This window comes from Gobius niger (assembly GCF_951799975.1).
Source record: "Gobius niger genome assembly, chromosome: 2".
Classification (NCBI taxonomy): Eukaryota; Metazoa; Chordata; class Actinopteri; order Gobiiformes; family Gobiidae; genus Gobius; species Gobius niger.
This window is the reverse complement of record NC_136853.1, coordinates 18532777-18555674: the sequence shown is the minus strand read 5'-3', so window position 1 is coordinate 18555674 and position 22898 is coordinate 18532777. Positions and strand designations below refer to the sequence as shown.

At 39.6% G+C, this 22898-nt stretch overlaps 1 protein-coding gene across 2 annotated transcripts; it reads right to left on the bottom strand.

Moving 5' to 3' along the window:
- Positions 1 to 1329: 1329 nt before the first annotated feature.
- Positions 1330 to 21529, bottom strand: rfx3 (regulatory factor X, 3 (influences HLA class II expression)). 2 transcript variants are annotated; one of them, XM_079581078.1, is made up of 17 exons: positions 21406 to 21529; positions 15292 to 15395; positions 12745 to 12833; positions 11237 to 11495; positions 10868 to 10942; positions 9749 to 9930; positions 9556 to 9675; positions 7788 to 7912; positions 7560 to 7675; positions 7211 to 7326; positions 6955 to 7109; positions 6780 to 6877; positions 6082 to 6231; positions 5750 to 5958; positions 5525 to 5678; positions 5410 to 5452; positions 1330 to 5328 (listed from the first exon to the last, which is right to left on the bottom strand). In XM_079581078.1, the coding sequence occupies exons 2-17, from the start codon at positions 15388 to 15390 to the stop codon at positions 5048 to 5050; spliced, it is 2271 nt and encodes a 756-aa protein (XP_079437204.1). In that variant the 5' UTR covers positions 15391 to 15395; positions 21406 to 21529; the 3' UTR covers positions 1330 to 5047. The 2 variants fall into 2 exon arrangements, with proteins under 2 accessions (XP_079437204.1, XP_079437205.1); XM_079581079.1 differs by having other exon boundaries at positions 15298 to 15395.
- Positions 21530 to 22898: the final 1369 nt, after the last annotated feature.

Below are 22898 nucleotides of genomic sequence, written 5' to 3'. Positions count from 1 at the left end.
AGGTCATCCAACTATGTTTATGTCAGTATTATGTTGCTTGCAAAGATTCTTCTTCTCCATTGATTATTAAACTTTGTTCCTTTTTGCAGCTCTGTGTACCTGAAGCAGTTGCAGTATTTTATACTTTTGCTACCTTTACAGTGAAAAATCATGAAAAGGTGTTTTCAAAAAAGTTGTACATTTTTCAGGAAATGCAAGTTTATGTCCATAATATTTACAAATATGTCATGCATACTGAAGTTTGAATGATGTTGATGGTTATATGTTGGGATTGGTTGAATAAATTGTAATGGGCTCGCTGTGGTGCTGTATTATGTCAATGATCTTCTGTCCCCTTCATATTTTAATTCTCTATATTTATTGTTTTGATTTCAAAGTGCAAAAAAAGAACAAAACATTTCTAATCTAATGAAATTTCATAGTCCCCTTTCAAATAGACTAACCTTCCGGCCTGTGGAAGAGGGGTATAGCATCTTTTGACTTTCCCTAGAGAACCAGCAAATTTTTACCTGCAAGTCCACGAGCATTAAAGTGGCTAAATGCAAGTTGGTCATTTTTACACTCACTACTGCCACCTCAGGTCTTACGCGTAACTACAGCTTCTATATTAAGCTTGTGCATGACGGCCCTTCAGACCCGAAGTAACACCTTTTTGAGTGACAGTGCAGGATTTTAGAGGCAGTTGTGGTGAACAGGTCTGAGCTCATTCTACACATTAGGACAGGGGTCACCAACCTTATTTCAGCTGAGGGCTACTTTAAGAGCATTAAGTTGTTCGAGGGCTACCAGTTAAAAAATCCTAAAGACTTAAACGTACACTGTTCACTTATAGGATATTGACCCCATGTTATATTAAAATAGCTTTATTTTAAACTCATACTGAGTCACAAGAACCGAAATAACTGTAATTTAAAAAATTAGATTCAAGAAAATGAAGTGTTTTACACTTAAAAAAAAAGTCCCAAGGGCTACTGGACATGTCCCAAAGGGCCCCTGGGTGCCCGCGGGCACCATGTTGGTGACCCCTGCATTAGGATATGGCTGGAACATGTAGGGGAGGAAAATACTTAGTTTTTACATTTTTTAACTATGTATAGTCCCTTTAAATAAATCACTTAATCTGATTTTAGACTTTCTCCAAACATCACTCTGGATTAAAAAAAAAAGAGTGCATCACAAACAAAACCCTAATCATTCCAGAGTGCCAGTCACATGTCTGAGACAGAGGTTAACACATCAAGTACACAAAGCTCTAAAAAGAAAAAGAAACTTGGCTTTGAACAAGAAAACATTTATTAATGCAAAGACAAGTCACAAATCTTAAGAAAACAACACTAAGAAGCTAGCCTGAGCTGAGATCTGAAATATTCAGAAAAACAAACTACTTGTGTCTGTAATAATTTCTATAGTTATCAATACGATACACAAAATGTCTTTTTCTATAAATATAAAAGTCCCCCAATCATTCTTGATTTTTTTGTGAAAACATACACACATCGGTTTGCTTGCCAGTTTTAGAAATTACATTATAGAAAGGAAACACAAAGTCACATAAAATGTATAATATATAATATCAGTTATACATAAACAACAAAAGGGGAAGAAATAAAAACACAAAGCACTTAAGTCAGGAAAAATGTTCACAAATCATAATTAGGGCACAAATAAATATATTTAGCTATTTACATACTTAAGTCTTGGGTACATAAAAACAAAAAAACTTCCCCAAATGCCACTGCCAAATGCTTGTGCTTGCATTAGTGCGTGCTACAGATGGCCACGACTCACTAGTCACTGTCAAATGGCACTTGAAAACATCCAAATAGAAATGTCAAACAGGTCACAGCATTAAGAAAAATCAATCTGACAAACGAAACAGTAAAGTGTATATCTAAAAGAGAGCATTTTACTGACAAGAACTGTCATGTACAATAGAAGGCTGTCTGTGTGTAAACTCATTTGCATTTGTTGTTTTCAGTGAATAATAGTGATCCAGTGTTCACAGCCCTCGGTTCTTCAATGACAAACCTAAGGCCCTCCATTACTCGACTGTCACCCAGGCCGTCTGCTCCAGCCTGGCTAAAGTCAAAGGCACCAGAGTCTGCTGCGGGTCAGTGAGACTGCCATGTTGTCCAGGGTGCAAGACAGTTACAAAGCTTTTCAGTGACAACTTTTAATAATATACTGTATACATACATTATGTAGAACAGAACGGCCTTAACTTAAACATTCTTGAATCTTGAGTTACAGCTCTGTTGGCAGCAACAGCATTAGTCCAGTGTAAGCAGGCAGAATCTAGTAAGCAGAAAGCACTATGTGGCACGTGCTGTCTTAAAACAAGGAAACAAAAAACATAACTAGCAGCCAAAAACATATGTGCAAGACCAGAAAGCACTTCTCTTCCTAAAATACGCATAAGCTTCAAAACAAAATGCAAACCACCTTAGGCACCTAATAATTAAAGGTAGCATCAACGCAGTAATTATAGCAAACATTTATAAGAAAAACAGTTTAATGCATCTGAAGCTTCTTGTGAGAAAGGTCCTGTTATAGTTCATACCTGCAGTTTTAAACCAGTTATGTGAAAGTAAAATTGCCTCTATAAACGTAGTGTTTCATTGTGGGAACAAAATTAGGCCAAAAAGCATCTTTTACAAGAAGACTTTGTCAAGCATACAATATGTGCTCACTTGTCAGAGTGGCTAATCCAGGCATTCCAAGCAAGGATCAAAAGGCTACAGAATCATTATGTGTACCACTACACACGTGTAGAGAATGCAGCGTAGTTCTCGGGGACCACCCAAACTCTAGTTTGTCAATTCCCTTAGTCTTTCAACATAAAATAAAAAATGCAAATTGAATACAAATAGTGACACAATATTTGCTTTTCTCCCTTTAAGTGATAAACAGACACAGTAACACAACCCAGCTCTAAAACCAAGTCATAGATTTGTCATTACAGCAAAACAGTACTAACCATAACCGTAAATACGTCACAAACCCATTCCAGTCCTGTACAGTAGATCTATTTTCGCTGTGAATAATTCACCATTTAACACAATAAATATCAATAAATAAATATTCAGAGAAAGATAGAAATACGGGACGTTTTTAAAAGACAATAAAGGAAAAATAGTTAGTAGAAAGTGTTCCTATTCAGAGGATTAATCTCACATTTCTCCACCACACAGAAGGCTAGAAGAGTTCAAGTATAGATGAAGTCCAATGAATGAGCAGTTCCCAAGCCTTTTCTGATCACAGTCGATGACCTAATTTCAGAAAAGCTACAAAAGAAGCAACCACATAAAAACTGAAAATCCTCATAAAAAGCAACAGCAACATGTAGTGGTCATTATTTCATATACTGTACATATATATGTATATATGCTTCTATATATCTTTGAGCATCAGAAAATATCTATGTTTGATCCAGCTAACGAGGACGATTTAACCAAAATTTTAAGCTTTGATGGGGCAAAAAAGTCAAATGAAAACATTGTAAGGTGTGAGAAAGCAAAGCACATTTTGGGTGACTGATCTGCACGCGTCAAAGGGCTGGCACCACTGGTTTGAGGTAGGGCGACTGACAGATGTGTTCAGACACACAAGTAAAGTCAACAAAGGCACAAACATTTACACATGCTCTTCACAAAAACTAATGCACAAACAGGGCGGAGCAAGGGCAGGAACAAGGCTAAAAGACATTTTGATATGTTTGAAGCTTTGTAGTGCTTGCCAAGAGAAGACGGCGTATCTCTTGGTTTCAACAATTATGAACCAGCCCAAATCCAGCCACAAGTCACCAGAAAGCCAAATGTGTGGCTAGAAAGAGACAGAAAGGCAGTGGACTCTACACCACAGTCAGCACTTGAGCACAGCTGCATTTTCCGATAAGGCACTATGATAAAGCCGAGGTACATATAATCCCTGACATTCATTTTGCTCTGCAACATGGCACAATGGGACAGGAAACTACTCTCCTTCCTGGATGGGTTGTTTTTGGTCCTTTGTAAACTTAAAAAACATTACATGTAACAGAAACACATCCAGTACACACTACAGAGCATCTAAATGGAAAAGGCAAGCATTATGCACCAAGTGCATAGAAAAGCTAGCATAGAAAAAGTAGTTTTGTACAGCATACTTCAGCCTGACTGTTCAAACACACTACTATCTACGCTTAAATAGCAGCACATTTAAGCTTTATATCCCAAACGCTAAAATCTATACAGTGACTGACGGGTAACAAACGATAAGATTGCCAGATAACTCCTTTTCCATATTCAGTTATTCATCTCCCCCTTTTTTTCTTATTTAGCAACACACAATACTTGGATTTTATTTTAGTCAAGTCAGTTGCATGACTGCATGCCAGTTTGGGCAGCTAGGTGGTGCTCCTGCCTCACAGCAAAGACCCAGGTTCAGTCCTGGGTCGAGTGGGTTCTCTCAGCGTGGAGTTTGTGTAGGTTTACTCAGGTTTCCCCTACCAGTAAACATAGGGTCCCCCTTAGGGACCAATACTCCCCTGAAATAGAGATTTTGAATCTTGGTGGGGTTTTCCTTGAGAAGAATAAAATAATAAGATGAAATAACAGAATGCATCATGTTTCCAAAATGAGGATTAAAAAAGTACAATAGCACCATGATTTTGAGTAATACCAATTTAAAATATAAAAGGTACATCAAAAAATATGTTTTCAAATGTGGACTGAGTGGACAACTTCACTTCCCTGGGACAAGTGACATGGATTTGAGCTAGAGTTTTAAAGAAATTTCCCTTGTGTGATAAACACATGGATCAAATGTATTCTTCCTAGAAGCTGGCACACTGTATGAGCACAGACTAATGGACGACACAACCACATCCAGAAAAAGAATAGTAGTACATGGACAGCACATTGTGGCTTGAGAGTACCACAAGTGACAAGCCTGCGTAGAAAGAGAAGAGTGCCCCCCACAAGAGCAGACAGACGCAGCATGAAGACAAAAAACATCTGTATAAAAGAGTTATGTGAAGTGGCCGTGTAAAGGCTTGGCCCTAACATCTTCAAACCGAAGCATAGGTGTTGCCCGTGGCGCTGCAGTGGCGAATGATTGGTGTGGCAGATGAAGGGGTCAGGATGTGCTCGCTGTGGTCCTGTGGAGGCTGGGGCAGTGAGTGTAGGACACCGGGCTGAACCACCCCCACTACAGGGTGAGAGCCATCCTCCAGCGCTCCCACCTGGATCACCTGGATGACCTCATGCTCCGACCTCTCCCGCTTTGCTAGAGGTTCACCAGATGCTTCTGTGTCCTCCTCCAAGTCGCTGTCCAATCCACTCGTCTCATCTATCCAAGAGACACAAGATAAGCAGCGTTAAGACACAGTTACGAGTTACAGAACTAGATTATATCAACAGGGAAGCAAACCTTTGTCAATGTTGGAGAGAGTCAAACTGTTCAAACTGTCAAACTGAAAACAAAAAACAGATTACTGTACAATAATGTAGTTCTCATGATTGGAAACAATTGCCAGTTAACATACCTCGCCCATGACGCCAATTGGAGTCTCCCCTGTGGCCTGGGCGACACGGTGCTCCACCAGGTAGAACATATACTCGTCATAGAGCAGGCGGATCAGGTGGAATGACCCAAAGCTGGCTGCACTACGCAGGGTCAGGTCCCGGATCACCATAGAACTAAAGGGTGAAAAAAAAAGAGCACGTTCATACAGTAGTCAGATACCTGTGTGACATTTATGAAGACAAACCTGTAGAAAGACCACTTCAGTAAAAATTGTCGCGCAGCTCTGGGGAAGCTGGGTCGATGCTCATAGGGCTTCAGCACTTGAGTGACCACGTTATCCAGCCAGGCTGCCCATTGCTCCAGTGAGCTCTGCTGCTGTAGCGTGGCTTTGAAGTCCTGCTCCAAGTGCTGCACCACTCCTTCTTCACACTGGCATACCCATGATGCCTGCTCCTATTCATGACAGATGTAAGAGAGATGTAAGCCTATTACAATTTTAATCTTCCATCTTGCCAGACGGTGGAATTAAAGATGCGAAAACGTGATGTAGACAGATAACAAAAATTGTGAGCTGACCTGTACATTGGCAAAATCCACACGGTTAAGATCATTTAGCATCTGGTTGATTTGGGAGGTGTTTTGCAAAACAGCACGTGCTGCTTGAGCCAGGTGGTTCAGGGATGTGTATCTGCGCAAGGTTTGTGCAAAGGCACTAACAGCAGCAATCTAGTGGATAGAGACAAACTCTTAAAGCAGCACTATGTAACTTGTTTGCCTTAATACATCCTTTCCGTAGTCCCTCTGGGAGTAGTGTTGAAGTGTTGATGGGATGATTGGGGGGGTCTTTCACCCCCCTCGTGTCTCTGGCCAGAAAACCACAAATGCAACTTCCCTGCCGCCGGGTTGGAGGCCCCAATACACACTAATGGAATCATGAAGAAGAACAGGCTAACGGAGAAAGCTAACTGCGGGCTAGCACCACTTTAACAGTATTTACAGCCAAGTTTGAGTGAACAAAAAAATCTCCATTGTGTAATTCTACGCACAGTATCCCTCTCTCCCTTTGTCTTTTCTGTCAGCGTCATATTCACTCAATTAATGAGTAAAAAAGGTTGCTGTTGCAACACCTGCCGTAGCGCTTATGGATTCTAGGGGCATTAGTTACTTAGTACTGCTTTAAATACAAAACAAAGAAGCTAAAAAAAAAATCCATTTATATAAAGAATAGTGTTGTTGTTTTCTAAAATAAATTGCATAAGTAAACGACGGCTTACCTTGGTCTGCATCATTCTCTGTGGAATGGCATTCATGGCATTACTCAGCCAACCTTCCAGGCTTTTGGCAAAGTTTCGAATGGCTTGTGTCAAGGCACCTTAAATATCACATTGTTAAATAAACATCCACAACAAAACCTTTTTTTTATTTTTTTTTATCAAAACAGAATCTTACTGGGAATTGGTCTCAGGACATCAGGGATGAGAATCTCAACAAGGGCCTGGTACATTAGATGGTCACAAGTGCTCATCCATTTAAGAACAGCTTCGTTCCGACACAGAACTATCAACCGTGAACGAGGAAGTCTAGCCTCAACCTCAATTATGCCGCTTTCCACAATAAAAACAAACAACAAACAATATTGATATGAACAATGTATCTGCTGCTACAATGCTACACACAAGCACAGGTCAAGAAATTGAAAAGGTACCTGTTTTCTGTTACTGTGGCGCCCTCTACTGAATCAGGCGGGGTATAACGCCAGAATGTCTGCCACAGCTTCTCAATGAGGCCAAACTGGAGGTTAACAACCACATCCAAGATAGCCTAGTCGAAATGCAATTTCATTACATTAAATACAATTCGTTATATGCAGAATTAACAGTGGCAAAATATTAAAATCTGTCATAAGACCGTTATAAGAAGAAAACAAATATTCCTAAATGACTACATTACTACTGGGCAAACATTCATAAACTTTGCCATTGCTTGATTTTCACTGATTTACTGTTTATTTATAAAAATACACAACGTGGTATTCATAAATGCACAGTTGTTACCTCGCAGTGCTCTCGGTAAAGTGTTTGCAGTGCCTTCACATCCTCTTGAGGGATGTTATCAGGATTGCCCTGTCCAAGATCCAGCTCAATAAAGTCAGGTAGGGCTCGAGATGCATCTGTAACAGCATTTAATATAAATGAGATTTTACAAATAATAAAATCATAATAATACACGGTGTTCACGGGAGGTACAAAAAGGTTTATATTGTAAATACAGAAGAATCAGACCTAAAAACTGCAGGTGGTGCTGGCTCTGTGCAATGACCGTCTGCTCCACCACACTGGGGTTCTGCTGGCCTCCTCCAGAATAATTGTCCCCAGAGACAGTATCAAACTTCTGTACAGGCTTAAATCTGAAGTCAAGTACAGTTTTTCTTTATTGATAAGATTCTAAATTACATTCAATGTGCACAGCTGCCAACTGACAGCACATACTTCTTAAAAACTGGACTGAAGAAAAAGAAAGCAAACTTTCTTGTTTGCATACACTTTTTCACAAGACCAGACACATTTTTGCTCATCTGAACACTTTCCACTCATAGCACTCATGATCCAAAAAAGGACCCAAGCCAATCAAAACACACACATTAACAAGTTAAATAAAGACAAAGCCAGTTCTCAAAAACTTAAATAAACAAAAGACATGGGGATGATGGAAGCAAAACTAAATTAAAGCCGCAAGTGGCAATGCAGGGATTCCCTCTCTCCGCGACCACTCTAGCTCGTCTCCAGCCCCGTCCTCACTCTCACCCTGGTCACGCCCAGGCTTGTATCCGTCCCCAGCCTCACAAACCTTACTGGCCTTGCCGACATTCATCCCTAGGAAGTCTTTCCCGTTTTGTTTCATGAGCAGAATGTGTGTGCAAAATTGCATGCAAATCATTAGGCCTGCAATTTTCAAGGAATAAGCAGGGGGGGCGCTATTCTCGTGAGTGGTGCATATATGCTTCTCTTTATTCTTTTTGGTTGTTGTTGAGTTTATGCAATTCAGGTTCAAGTAAGTCAGTGTCTGTGTCTTTAAGATTGTGTAAAATAAAATGTCTAATATAATTTTTGCTTGGTTTATTGTGTGGATTATAGTATATATAGTGTCATAAATGGTAAAAACTGCTTTTCCAAGGTATATAGATAGGAGCACTATTGTGGTGCGCACTGCACATTTACAGAGCTCCATTTGTTCAGAGGTAGGAAAAAAGCACGCTCTACGTGAAAACATATTGTAGTCCCATGTCTGTAGATGGCATTGACCAGGTTTGAGCTTACTCCAAAATATCAGGCTTGTCTTTGTCAGAGGGCGGAGCACTAATTATGTTTTATGATCTCTCTATCTCTATGTGCTCTATCACTGTGCCAAATGTTAGTGGCCTACGCCAAAAAATGCATGTCCCAAATACTAAGGGTGTGCTAGCGAGTTATTTTCTTTGGGGCTTGTGCATGTCGCCCACTCGCACGCAATTGGATTCATGTGCCAATTTGTGTGAGTTTTCGTGTACGGGAACTCAGTGGGCACATACAATGAAGCCCCTTGAAAAGCCGGGCAAGGCCCATGAACCCCACTTCAAACATCCCTGTGCACTTGATATGAAACTCTTTCATATCAATGATAATGTGTCTTTGCAGCCTCAAAACAAAACACAACAATTGAACAATTAGAGTTCAGTTTCCACCAAGTCAGGACAAGCTAACATTTTTTTAAAGTGTGCTGTGCAATGTTTAGGAAAATGTGTGCAGTGTGTCAAGAACGGTCTTAAAGGGACTATAAAGAGTTTAAAAATGTAAAAAGTATTTTCATCCCCCTACATGCTCCAGCCATGTCTTAATGTGTAGAATGAGACCTGTTCACCACAACTGCCTCTTAAATCCTGCACTGTCTCAAAAAGTTGTTACTTCGGACCTGAAGTGGCAGTAGTGAGTATAAAATGACCAACTTGCATTTAGTTTCTTTAACAATTGGGAAAACTGAAATAGGTACATTGGTTTGTGAGGAAACACACACCGTTGCTTCTGCTGAACAGGCTGCTGTCTCAGAGCCATATACTGCATGTCTTCTTGAAGTCTGTTGAGTGGAGAATCTGGCTTCAAACGTATACCATAGTAATGGTATTTGGAGTTCCCTCTAAAAGGAGAGCAGTGATGGTTATTTCTTCAAAAACAATGAAAAACTCATGACATGTCACTAAATTGCCAACCTCGTCCCAAGGCGCCTTGTACGTAGTCCCATGAAGATTGAGCGAATGAGTTTGCCAAAAGAGGCTGCATTGACAGGGTCAAGCTTTTGCTCCTGGCAGTGGCGCAGATAGTGATTGTAGAGTGTGGATCGTGGCAAACTGACCCCTTCAGCCGTCTCATAATTATCCAAAAGCCACTGAAGCTACAAAGGAATAAAAGCAATGTTACTCATAGAATTCAGACAGGTAGGTGTCTGATGGTGCATCATCCCAGGCCTGCAATGCTGCCACAGACAGTAACTTTGTATAAGAACCAGCAATGCAAAGCAAGATAAAGTATAAGAGGCTGACAGAAAGTAGAGGACGAGCACTTATACAGGGAGGGGCGTGGGAACCTTCTTATTTGAAAAGGGGGTAGTGATGTTGGTGGCAGAGGGCCCAATGGAAGGGGATGACTAGGAGGTTTGTGTCCACACCCGTTTCAGTTGTAAACATGCTGTGGTTGAGGAAGCAGCACGTTTTTAACCGTACAGGAGATTTTTTCTCACGGCCATTCTGTCATTGCGGTGTAATGCGCCTTTTGAGACTGAGTACCTGATCGCAAATCGATTTTATTGTGGGTCTACGCCTTGAGAGAAATGAGCAATGTGTCCAAAGAAAGAAAGGATGTTCTGCACTTAAACCTGCTGTGGCCCTTGTCGGGACGTTCTCTTTGAAATAATTTTGTATGAGTGGAGATGAATCTAAAGAATTAGACAATGTTTTGTCTTCACTGGGCGTCTGATCTCTCAGAAAGTGCATGTAAACTGGCCTGTGAGCTCGGAAGATTTATCCCCCCTAAAATTTCCTGTGGGGTTGTCTCAAATCCCAGGTTTATAACAATCTGTGAACCTTGGAAGATCTACAGAGTGACATCCGAACTGAAATTGCCAATATACCAGTCAATATGCTTGAAAGAGTGGATCGAAACGTTAGAAATCGCCTGAATAGGTCGATTAACAATGGAGGCTGACTTAAAACTGTGTCAAATTGAATCTCCTAGGTTGTGTGATAGGCAAAAAATTATAATAAAGATTTTTTTTTTTCATATTCAAAACAGGAAGTTCCCACTCCCCACCCTGTACATATCAAGCAACTTACATGGCTGTTCAGCAGTGAACTTCTCTGACTGGATAAACCTTCAGATTTTTGGAGTGTCTCAATCGCCATTTCAATCTAATAAACCACGAAAAAGCACAAATAATATAATGTAGGAGAAAAAAAAATTATAACAAAAACAGAGGAGAATACCCAGAGCAAGCACCACAACATGCAAGCACTGCACCCATTTGTTAATGCTGCCATTATTTATTACATAAAATTCTTTTAAACTACTACAAGTGTTAAAACAGTGGTGATGAATAATTGAGGACAGCATTATTAAAAATACATGTATCTGTACTGTATTGGATGAATCTGATCAAAAAGCAGTAAAATTAGCATGCAGGAATGGACCTGGCGCATACTTACAGTCGCGGGGGAAGCGCGGGCAGACGGGGTTGCAGTGTGGGCTCCAGCGTTGTCCATGAGGTAGGCCCCAGAACTATTGCTGATTACCTGAGCCCCTGTCAGGCCTATGGTTATTCCCCCATTGTCACTTTCTCCGTTGTTGGTCATGCCATGAGTTGTCACCACAGTGGACACTTGTGCTGAGCTTCCTTGGGTGTCAAAATAGCTCCCTCCGCTGTTCTGGCTGTACAGCTGTGGCTCCGAGTATGTGTACGACCTTCTGTATTAAAGACAGATAGAATGGGTTAAAAGGGGTTGTTAATAAGCAAAAATCATACTGAACATATCTGGAAACTATGCACGGGTTTTCACAAATTTAAAGAGTTATTTTACAAGATTGTGTTATATTTGAAAGCATACCTAGATTGTCTGACTTTCACTTTTGACCCAGAGGTTTTACTGACAACTAATCGATTATTTAAATAGTTGACAACTATTTTAGTAATCGATTACATTTTTTTTCCTGATATACACAGACTCAAAGAGAGCAAAAATTACATACAAAGTTGTATTTTTGATTAATTCGTATTTAAAGTTAGAGTATGTAGAGCGTTTTGTACATAGTCAATTTTATAAATATCATCTGTCAGTGTCTCAGACAATTATCCTCTCAGTAAGCAGAATTAGCTTCACTTTGTTGTCAGACCCTAGTTTAAATAAACATAAACGGACTGTCTTTCTCACTTCCTCAATCCAAGCTCCTGTCCCAGATAAGGTCCCAGTCAGTGCCAGTGCAGCCGCCAGTCATTAAAGCTCAGTGGTTTAACTCTTGAGGTTCTTAGCTTTCAAATGAAGAATGGCCTGTGCTTGTGTTTATGTGCAGCTTTGAGCAAAGCAAGTCAATTTGCAGTTACTTTTTTTTTAAAGCACTGAGAGTCTCCTAAAAATGTTTACTTTAAGTTTACTCATCAACATGTCCTCAAGTGGCGTCACTTTAGCTTCATGAAGGAACAAAATAAAATGTTCATGCACCTTTCAGTTTCACAGTCAAGCAATTCATCGATTCACTGTCAAAAATAATCTGCAGGTTAATTGATTACCACCATAATCGTTAGCTGTAGCCCTACATTGTCATTAGTATCTTTTTTTGTTTGTTACTTACTTGCTTGCCAGCAGTTTCATTTTTTGCTACACAAGAGAGTTACCTGCTGTGGCGGCTGCACTGGATAAATGCACATGCACAGTGATCTAAGTGTGTGCTCAGCTTAGCAAACACAGCTTGAGCTTGTTGTGTGCGTGTGTGTGTATCCCTTCTGTCCCCTTAATTTCGACTGACTTGGGGACCTCAGTGGTTTTTGTGTACTTCAGGTCATGTTCAGGTGACTGAGCTCTCATGCAAACACACAAAACATAAGCAACGACAAATACAGCCCCACGAACATATGCATGTGACACAAGTGATTGTGTGGAGATACTTGTGAGGACAGGGGAAGGCTTTATAGACCCAGTGCTGGATGAGACACACTCACATGTTGCCATTGGTGTAAACTCCACTGTTTTCTTCCACGTACTGCACCTGTGCAGGGTAAACATGCTGAACCTGTTGAACAGTCTGGGCCTGCCAAGACAAATTGGAGAAAATTAACACCTATTTTATCTGAAATGGTGCAAGTGTGCACTAGGGCTACACAATATATCTAATATATTTAAAAAAATATATACTAAATGCAGTGGGAGGAAAAACTGAGAATTTCTTACATTTCTGCCTAAATTGGTCATAGAATGTGGTCTGATCTTTATTAAAACCACACAAATGAGTAAACAGTGCCTGCTTAAATGAATACCATCCAAACATTTACATTTGATCATATTTTTATTGGCCATAACATGTAAACATTCACAGGACATAGAAGAACAATTATATTTTGGGTTGATCAGTAGTGCTGTGGAGTATCCAAGTGCTCTTTTCCAAACCAAAGTTGAATAGATTGGGCAGAACACACAACGTCATGTGTGGAGGAAACCCTGTCCTCACTGTGAAGTATGGTGCAGGGAGAATCATAGTGTGGGGCTGTTTTGTTGCCTCAGGGCCTGGATAACTGGTAAATGGAAAAATTAATTCACAGCCTGAGACATTCACAACAGTGGAATAAGTAAGTGAACCCCCTGTATTAAATAGCTGGCTGATCCTTCTTTTGTAGCAATAACTGTTTCAGGATGAATCTTGGACCATTCACCTTTACAAAACTGCTGAGATTCAGGGGGTGTACTTACTTATTCCTCCCTCTCCTGTGAATGTTTACATGTTACGGCCAATAAAAATATGATCAAATGTAAATGTTTGGTTAGTTTAAGCAGACAGTTTTCATTCTTGTGATTTCAATAAAGATTAGACCACATTTTATGACAAATTTAGGCAGAAATGTAAGAAATTCAAAACGGTGTATTTAGTTTTTCCTCCAACTGTATATTAAAATATAGCATTGCAAAATTAGGTGATGCAGATTCTGTATTGCAAGAAGCCACAATATATTGCAGAGTCACTAAAGTCTTCCAACTGACTGAAAGAAAGTTTTTTCAAACTCAGCCTAAAACCATAATAAAACATAAAACTTATACAGAGGGTTGCATAAGTATAAGCCCCCCTTTAACTTTTTGGCATTTTGCCATGCCATGGACCATAAACATAAATATATTTAATAAAAATGTTACGTGAAAGAAACACACTAAGTGACACACAATCAATAAGTGAAATTAAATTTATACATGATTTAGAATTATTTTTTTTGTTAAGAAAAAACTGAAAAGTGTGAAGTGCAAAAGTACCGCCCCCCCTTTCCTTTTAGTGCAACTAATTTCCTTCAGAAGTCGCCTGATGATTTCTGCATGATCACATGTTGCTCTAATGAGTAAATAGAGGCTACCTGTGTGTAATCTAATGTCAATTGAAATACAGCTGCTCTATGATGGTCTCAGAGGTCTGTTAAGAGACTATTGTGGAGCAGACGCCTCATGAAGTCCAAAAACACACCAGTTATTGAGAAGTATAAAGCTGCTGCGTTAGGTTTTAAAAAGATTTCCAAAGCTTTGAACATCTGTCAAAGTACAATTGAATACACCATCCAGGAATGGAAGGAGAATGGCATCACTGCAAACCTGACCGTCCTCCTAAACTTATTGACCAAACAAGGACAGCCCTGACCAGAGCTGTTACCAAGAAGCCTATGATGACCCTGGATGAACTGCAGAGAGCAACAGCTCAGGTGGGGGAAACTGTCCACAGAACAGGTATTAGTCGTACACTGCACAAATCTGGCCTTTGTGGAAGAGTGGCTGGAACAAGCCCTTTTTTAAAGAAAACCATAAGAAGTCCCATTTTCTGTTTCCAGGAGCCACCATATGGCTTCTGGCAAACAGAAAACAGGACTTCTTATGGTTTTCTTTTAAAAATGCCGCTCTGCCATGAGGCCAGATGTGTCTTCACAGACCTCTGAGACCCTCACAGAGCAGCTGTATTTGAAGTGAGATTAGATTAAACACAGGTAGACTCTATTTAGTGATTGGGTCAACATGTGATCATTCAGAAATCTTCATTCAACATCTGAAGACAACTGGTTGCACTAAAAGGAAAGAGAGGCGGTACTTATGCACATCCCACTTTTAAGTTTGTTTTTTTTTAGAAAAAAAATTCTAAATCATGCATAAATTCCATTTCACTTCATAATTGTATGTCACTTAGTGTGTGTCTTTCACATACAATTTCAATGAAATATATTTATATTTATGGTCCATAGTATGGCAAAATGTCGAAAAGTTAAAGGGGGGCCAATACTTACTTATGAAACCCACCGTATATGTGCAAAAGCTCAATTTTAGTCATAATTTTTCTAATGTAGTTTCATTTTAGCCTTTGGAAATGTGTGTTTGAATGCATTAAAACATACAGTGTTGAAACGGTTTGGTCAAATATTGCAATAATGTTGTTACAATATTGCTCACCTGTATCGCATATCATATGTTTTCAATATCATGCAGCCCTATAATGCACCATGTTGCAGTGAATGCAGACTACAGACCTGTACCTGCTGCTGGGAGGAGCCCGTCGGCTGAACCGGGACACTGGTCTGAAGGGGGATAGTGGAGGTGGAGTCAGCACCCGCTTCAGGGGTCTGCATGACGTCTAAACAACACACACTAATTAGATAGAAGCAGAAACAGTGCATCTGAAGAAAAACAAAAGGCGGCATTGAGCAACACAGGATATGCATCAGTGGCGGCTCCTCCTTCACTATAAGGGAAGCTGAATTTCCCCCAACATTTCACAAACAAAATTGCCAAATGAAATTTATTTCATTTTGCAAATTTAAGTATCAAATGTCAAATTACTTAAGTAATGTTTATCTATATAGCACCTTTCACAGACAAAAGTCACAAAGTGCTTCACAAAAATACAAAATAGAAATACAAAGTACATATACATTTACAGTCACAAAAAACATGGTCATGAAACAACCCTTATTCCACTGGAATTTCAAACGCTTTCTGAAACAAGAGTGTTAATTGTATGAGAAAGTCAGCTGTGTTGTCGTCCCTCAGATCTGCCTGAAGCTCACTTACTAGATTACAGCCTCTGATTGGCTGACTATGATTTGCTCAGATGCTCGGCATCATAGCAAAGGACGGGTTGTAACACCCACCGGCTGAATGCTGATTAGCATTAGCATTAGCATTAGCATTAGCAGCTGTCATGAGGAAAATGAAAAGACCAATATGAGATGGACTTTATTTCAGCCATGAACGTCATGTTTTCTGGACATTTTTTTGTGTGTGTGAGACTTTTGTTTAGAGGAAAAAGAGTTTCCTGGCATTAGCTTCTCCAGCTTCAGCTGTTTTAGCCACATACAGCTACATCATGGCACAAGCACAACAACTCAGAGTTAGCCCTAAAGCCCAGGTCACAACCGGTCGTACAGGCTCCTACGGCTGATCTACGTGCGAAAAACGCAAGAAACGCATGGAGAGATTGCCTTGACGTAATTTCAAGCCGCAGACCCACCGCAGACCCGCCGCAAAGGTTCTTTGTCATGTCCCACAAACTCTACGGGCGCTAGGGCTGAAAGATATATCGTTAGCGTATTGATATCGAGATATAAACATATAGAAATATAAACAACGTTTTTTCCTAAACTTTTTTTTGTGTGTCGCACATGCGGACTTCGTGCATTAGTGCAGCCAACGCACGTTCCTATATCTCGTACGTCCTCCATAAATGTTGAGTAAGACGATTGTAAGTTTCCCATTCAGGAAGTTGAGTGCATCAATCGCACGAAAACTCTGATATATAAAGCTTCAGAGGTGTGGCCATTTGTACAAAGTTTTTGCAATATGCCGAGTGGAAGAGGGAAGGTGAGGAGAGAACAGGTGTCAGAGAGGGAGGAGAGAGAAAAGGCAAGGAGCAGTGAGAAGGAAAGACAGAATGTAGAGAATGAAGACCACGACAGTGGCCAGCAGACCAAGAGTGTGTCGTATTCTCTCAGTGTAGCGGATATCGCCATATTCACAGGGAGAAAGTATACTGAAATATATACACCCTCAAATTGCTGGGTAATCTCTGTGACAAACGCTCAGCGTTGGTACACACAACATACAGATCGTGTGCATTTCTTGCAACCTTCATACGAAGCCCGCATGGAACCCACAGTCAGTATGTTTATTGCAGGTTGACAGCCGTACGTCCCTGTGACGCATGTTCGACTTTAAGGCTGTATGTTGGGTGTGCGGTGATCTTACACCAGAACTATGTTCTCCACAAACAAAAAAATAAATGCAGCGATTTGGGAAACGCCAAAAATCCCACGGACAAAAGGTCATACGTCTGGTTGTGACTTAGGCTTAATGTGGGCCTGGTTTGTTTGTTTAACCTAGTTTGGACCTGGTTTTGTTCTGGTTTAGTCACATTTTCTTTGTTTAGTCCAAGTTTTGTATTGTTCCAGTTTAAACCTTGTTTTGGTCTTGGTTTAGTTGCTGATATAGGAATAGACTACTATGTTTCCCCCAAATATTAGGCCTCATTCAATTGTTGAGACATTGACATTTTGATTTGATCAATGAGTCAAAAGTCTAAATAACTCGTGTATGCACACCCTGTTTGAAAGACCACTAGCCACCACTGATATGCAAAGGCAACACACTGTGGATGATTGAATTCAATCAGACTGTTTATGGTTTAGAAGCTAAAAACACTCTCTTGCACTAAATCAATGCTTCTATGCACAGAGCATTTTGTTTCATTCTTTTGGTACTCTATGTACTGAGAGCCTTGGGCATCAGTGACACATGGTCCTGTCTCCACTTCACCACCATAAAAACAAGTTAATTTTTAACAAACTCCAAATAAATGCTGCTTCCAGTTGCTGCACTGTTCCTATATTTACTGATGTAAAATTAGGTCTGAATCACCAGCTAAATATTTCATTGATTACCGTTTCACAATTAACCTCCAAATTATGCTAAAATTTCTTCTTTCCTTTTAAATGTTTTTTACCATGTTGCTTTTCTCATAAATATAAAAAGTAAAGACAACAATAAAACTATCATTTTACATTTTATTAAGGAGATTCATTCCTAACATTCCAATTTTTCACTGTAACAAGTTCATAATAAGGTTTCACAACTTCCAGGGAGCAATACTGTCAGTCATAAAACAAAATGTAATTTAAACAACAGTTAGCCTTTTAGTTCACGATCAATAAATGCTTTATAATTACATAGATCAAAGGTCTTTTCTCACACAAATGTCTACTTTTACAATCTACTGAAGGACAAAACAAATTTTAACACTAGAAAAACAAAACAGAACAATGCTGAGACATCGTAGACAGAATGTTTAATAGAGGATTCTCAACTCATGTCCTACTTAGTCCAACGTGAACGGCATCATGTTATGGTCGAGCAATGAACCAACAAACTCATGGTGGGCGAGTTAATGGTAGCATGAATAACACCCTTTTCTTCCCGGGGCAACGTCCTCCTCCCATCACAGTTTCCATGAACAAACCTCTCTTGGTTAATTAAGACTATTCTCCTAACTACTTCCAAGCTCCTCAGGGACTACCTGCCCCTTCCCTTTATGCTTGTGTGCCATTAGACTGGCTTTTCTTGATGTTATAGCTACATAAAGTTTATATAAGTTCACATGTCGCTACATTAAGTTGCATTCAATAGTCAGAGGTTTATTTCTAATTCACATTTTATTCAACGATTTCATTTCCATAAAGGAATAGTTCACTATTGTATTTCAAATGGCCTTTTATGAACAGGGTTGAAGTTCAAAGCACACTTACTGTAACTACACCGAAATATTCCTCAACTATTTTTTATTTAAAAGAAAAAAAAACAATGCTTTGATCATAATCGTCAAGACATGCAAGCCCACCTATGTAAAAAAAGAAAAAAAAAAGGGCTCTGCATCACCCCAACCCCCTCAACACACACCTCCCGTCTAACCATTCAGGCACTCCCCTGTGGCCCACTTAAACGCTGTGCTCCACTGAGCAAGTGCAAGCCCTATAACAACACAGGAACAAAAAACACGGAGGACAACCTTTTGGTGTGCTTTTTGTTCTCTCAAATTTTGCATAACATAAACATAAAAAAAGCCTTTATGATGATAAAACATAATAATTTGTCTTGGGGGGGGGGTAATCTGAGCCGCTGGCTAAAAAGATGAAAAGTGCGCACTATATTGTTCTCTGAGATAATAATAAAATAATTCTACACTTGTATTTAAAGGAATCGCAAACAAAAAATATCACACATTGCCATTCAAAATGACTAAGTCCAACTAAGATAATATGAGGCAATATGTATAAATCAGACCAAGAAAAAATAATTTGACATGTTTCCAAGCCATGCAAATGTCTGGCTGAACAATTGAATTAATCAGCCCCTCTTTAAGTGATTGGAAATGTAACAGGATCCAGGCAGCAGGTGGCATGGCACTATTTCTGCTCTGGCGGACTACAGGTAAGTGGTAACATGAGAAGATAACTAGCGGTTCTGAAACTCCTGCATGTGCGTGTAAAAGTGTGTTTTGGAAGGGTTCATTTGAATGACAATCTGGGGCTATAGAGTGGGTGATATAATGAGCAAAATAATAATAATAATAATACATTGTGTGTATTGTATATATATATATATATATATATATATATATATATATATATATATATATATATATAGGAAAGAAAGTGTCATTGCTCATGCTCAATTTAGATATCATTGCAAGCAGCAGCCAACCAACAATCTGTTCCTCTTCTATACACAACTTATCATCTGGGACCTCATCGTATCTTCCAAACTTCAGATGAACCTGATGATCAGTTATATTGACCAATCAGAGAAACACATGGCCCATCCATGTCAATATAAACCGAGCAACTTAGAAATATGTAAAAAATTACAGAGGACAACTCCACCATCTGCTATTATCACTGTGAGGTGAAATAAATGAATACATATGTGTGACGCATTACAATTAGAGTATAAAGATGATGTCATAATCTCCCAAAGGGGGTGGCACTGTTGAATTAGGAATTGTGTTATAGTTTGATATAGCTTCTCAGTCTGGAACAAGTCAGCGGTGTTAAAGTTGGATATTGCCGCTCAGTATGTAATGTTGAGAGATATGATTAGAATGAAAAGAACGCATGTGCATTAGTTGCTCAGATTGTAGAGCGGGTCGTCTCATGACCAGAAGGTTTGCGGTTTAAATCTTGACTCTCACAAGTGCAGTTGTTGCGTCCAAGGGCAAGAAACTTCACCAACAGCCTGTGTGGAAGGGCCAATGGCACAGATTGGGAGCCTCACTTCTGTCAGTCTACTCAGGGCTTTGTGGCTACAATAGTAGCTTACCACCACCGAATGAATGAATAATGACTACAGTGTAGCAATTTGAGCATCTTTTCAACTCAGGCTTGTAGCAAGATGTACATAGTACACTCTACCCTGCACAGAATCTACCTGAAACCCGACAGTGGACATTACTTATTATACAGGGTTCACCTGCACGTGCGTTTGAAAGGAAGACAATTTAAAAGTACGTGGTAATATAATAAAATATGTTAAACTAGACGGAGAATAGACGGACTTTTCAGAGAAAATATTTAAGTCTCCAGACAGTGGCTGAGCAAGAAATAGGATCAAACCCGCAGCTGTCAAACATGTATGTGATGCAAGGTTGAGGAAATGAAAAAAATATAAAAAATAAAATACAGCTTGCAGTTACAAGGTCCACTGCATTTCTAATGACTGTTAAATTTGCTTTACAACTAGTTGCCATTGAGTTTCAGTAAAAATCCCAGCAGTACAACAATATTTGATGGCACATAAACCTATGCACAATGCCCGCAAAATGGCATTAGGTCGGACGATTAATGTAGCACTGTAATAACTGCTCTGACATTTGCAGACTTCGCATGAACCTTTTATCAAATCACTATTCTAAACTTTGCTCATTCAATCTGATGCTTATCGGAAAACAATCCCCACAAAGGAGAGCAACTGTGAAGTGCCATCGAAGCTATCGTCTTTCTAAGACAAAAGGGAAAGTAATGGCTTAGCTTTGTCACAAGCTGATATTATACGGGTAGCTAGCACACGGTACTTCTTATCTTTTCTCCATATGTGTACAAAATGGACCACCAGTAGAACCACCTGACTAAATGATATCGATCTACCGCAGCAAAAAGAGAGTCTTGTATGCGCATTGTCGGATAGCGAGGCTGGCGTTAGCAACCTAGCAACAACAGACACCTGCTCCTGCTGCTCCAGCTGACCAGCTAGCTCCTTCATTAGCACACACTTGTGTTCACACAAACTACTGCATCGAAAAATATACACCAGCAAATACTACCTGACAAATTGTACAAATGTGCACCAATTTGTGCGAATTTAGTCATTTAATAGAAAAGTGACAGCACCCATCATCCAAGCTATGGCAATTCAAAGGAGCATTAGCTGAAAAGCTAACACGTTACAAAGAAACACCCTCGCTAGCAAAGTAACCCAGTCATTCACGGAGGCTTCAGTCAGTCACGGGAGGAAAAAACTAGTGCACAAACGCGAACCGTAAAAAGCGCTTTGAAAAGAATGTGGCGATGTTTGACAAAAGTGCAATATATCTTCCAAACCTGAGTTGTGGGCAGGTAGATGAAGATGAGGATGGTGGAGGAGGTGGTAATGATGGAGAGAGGTTGTTGATGGTGGGTTACAGTCGTCAGGACTACGGTGACTATGGCGCTCCTCACAGGGCAACTGTTGCTACAAAACTCACCGGGCGGGCCAGAGGCGCAGCGTCTCCAGGCATGAGGGAGGAGATTCATGCTAAAAAAATAAAAAAAATAAAACATAGAATCAGGATGGAGAAAGCCCTTTCTAAAAATGATAGATGTGTATTGGTTAAATCCTGACATGTTATGGATTTTTGCTATTTAGATCAAACCTACACGACTGGCTCATAATCCATGTGATGTGTCTGTGGACAACAGTCTTTTTTCCCCCCAAAAGGTGGAAGATGTGACCGGATAAAATTATCAACTGGTAGAGGGAACCACCCATAGTCATAGTCAATTTTCTTGTAGCTGTAGCCTGGTTCTTTTGTTCTTGTGATATAAACCTCCTTACTTTTGTTTGGCATTTGGCTTCATCATCATCACTACTGTTATCATTATTATTATTATTATTATTATTATTATTATTATTATTATTATTATTATTATTATTATTATTATTATTATTATTATTATTATTATTATTATTATTATTATTATTATTATTATTATTCCTAATAATAATGTATTATTTTTATTTTTGACATGAGGATAGTTAATAGCACTAGAATTTTCATCATTTCGTCTGTAAAAAAAGAAAGAAAGAAAGAAACAGTCCATTGCCCTTTTCCCTACACTAGAATTCTTTGTTTTTTGTTTGAAATTACTACATTGAGCCCATAACTACATTCTTAAAAAGAGCATATAAGGCAGAAAGTAGAGAGAGAAAGTAAATTCTAATTTTGCAGTTCCAAGTTGAGGTTTGGACATTATTTTCTCCTATAAAAAGTGAGGGTAAAGAAAAACATTCTGGTTGTGTTGTTGAGCTGCATAAGCAGGGCCTCTCGCAGTGCGACATCACTGCTGAAGTGGGACACAGTACAGTAATTCTGAATTTCTTAAAAGATCCTGAGGGTTATGGAACAAAAAAGTCAAGTGGAAGACCCAAAAAAATGTCACCAGCAATGAGCCGGAGGATCCGAATGGCTGTCCGTCCAGACACTGGATGATGCTCGACCCAAATTAAGGCCGTTTCAGGAGCCGACTGCAGCCCAATAACCATCAGAGGCTTCTGCAACTGAAGGGCTTTAAAAAAAACAAAACACCTCATCAAAGGCCTTGTCTTCTTGAACGCTACAGAACTGTCCATTTGGACTTTGCAGAGAGCACCAAACATGGGACATTGAAAGGTGCAGTAAAGTTTTATTCTGTGATGAGAAAAAATGTAACCTGATGGTTTCCAAGGTAACTGGCATCACAAACAGATCAAACTGAGATGTTTTCTGCCCCAACAGAGAGGGGGCGCCATAATGATCTGGGGTGCTTTTTCCTTCAGTGGGTCAATGGAGCTTCAG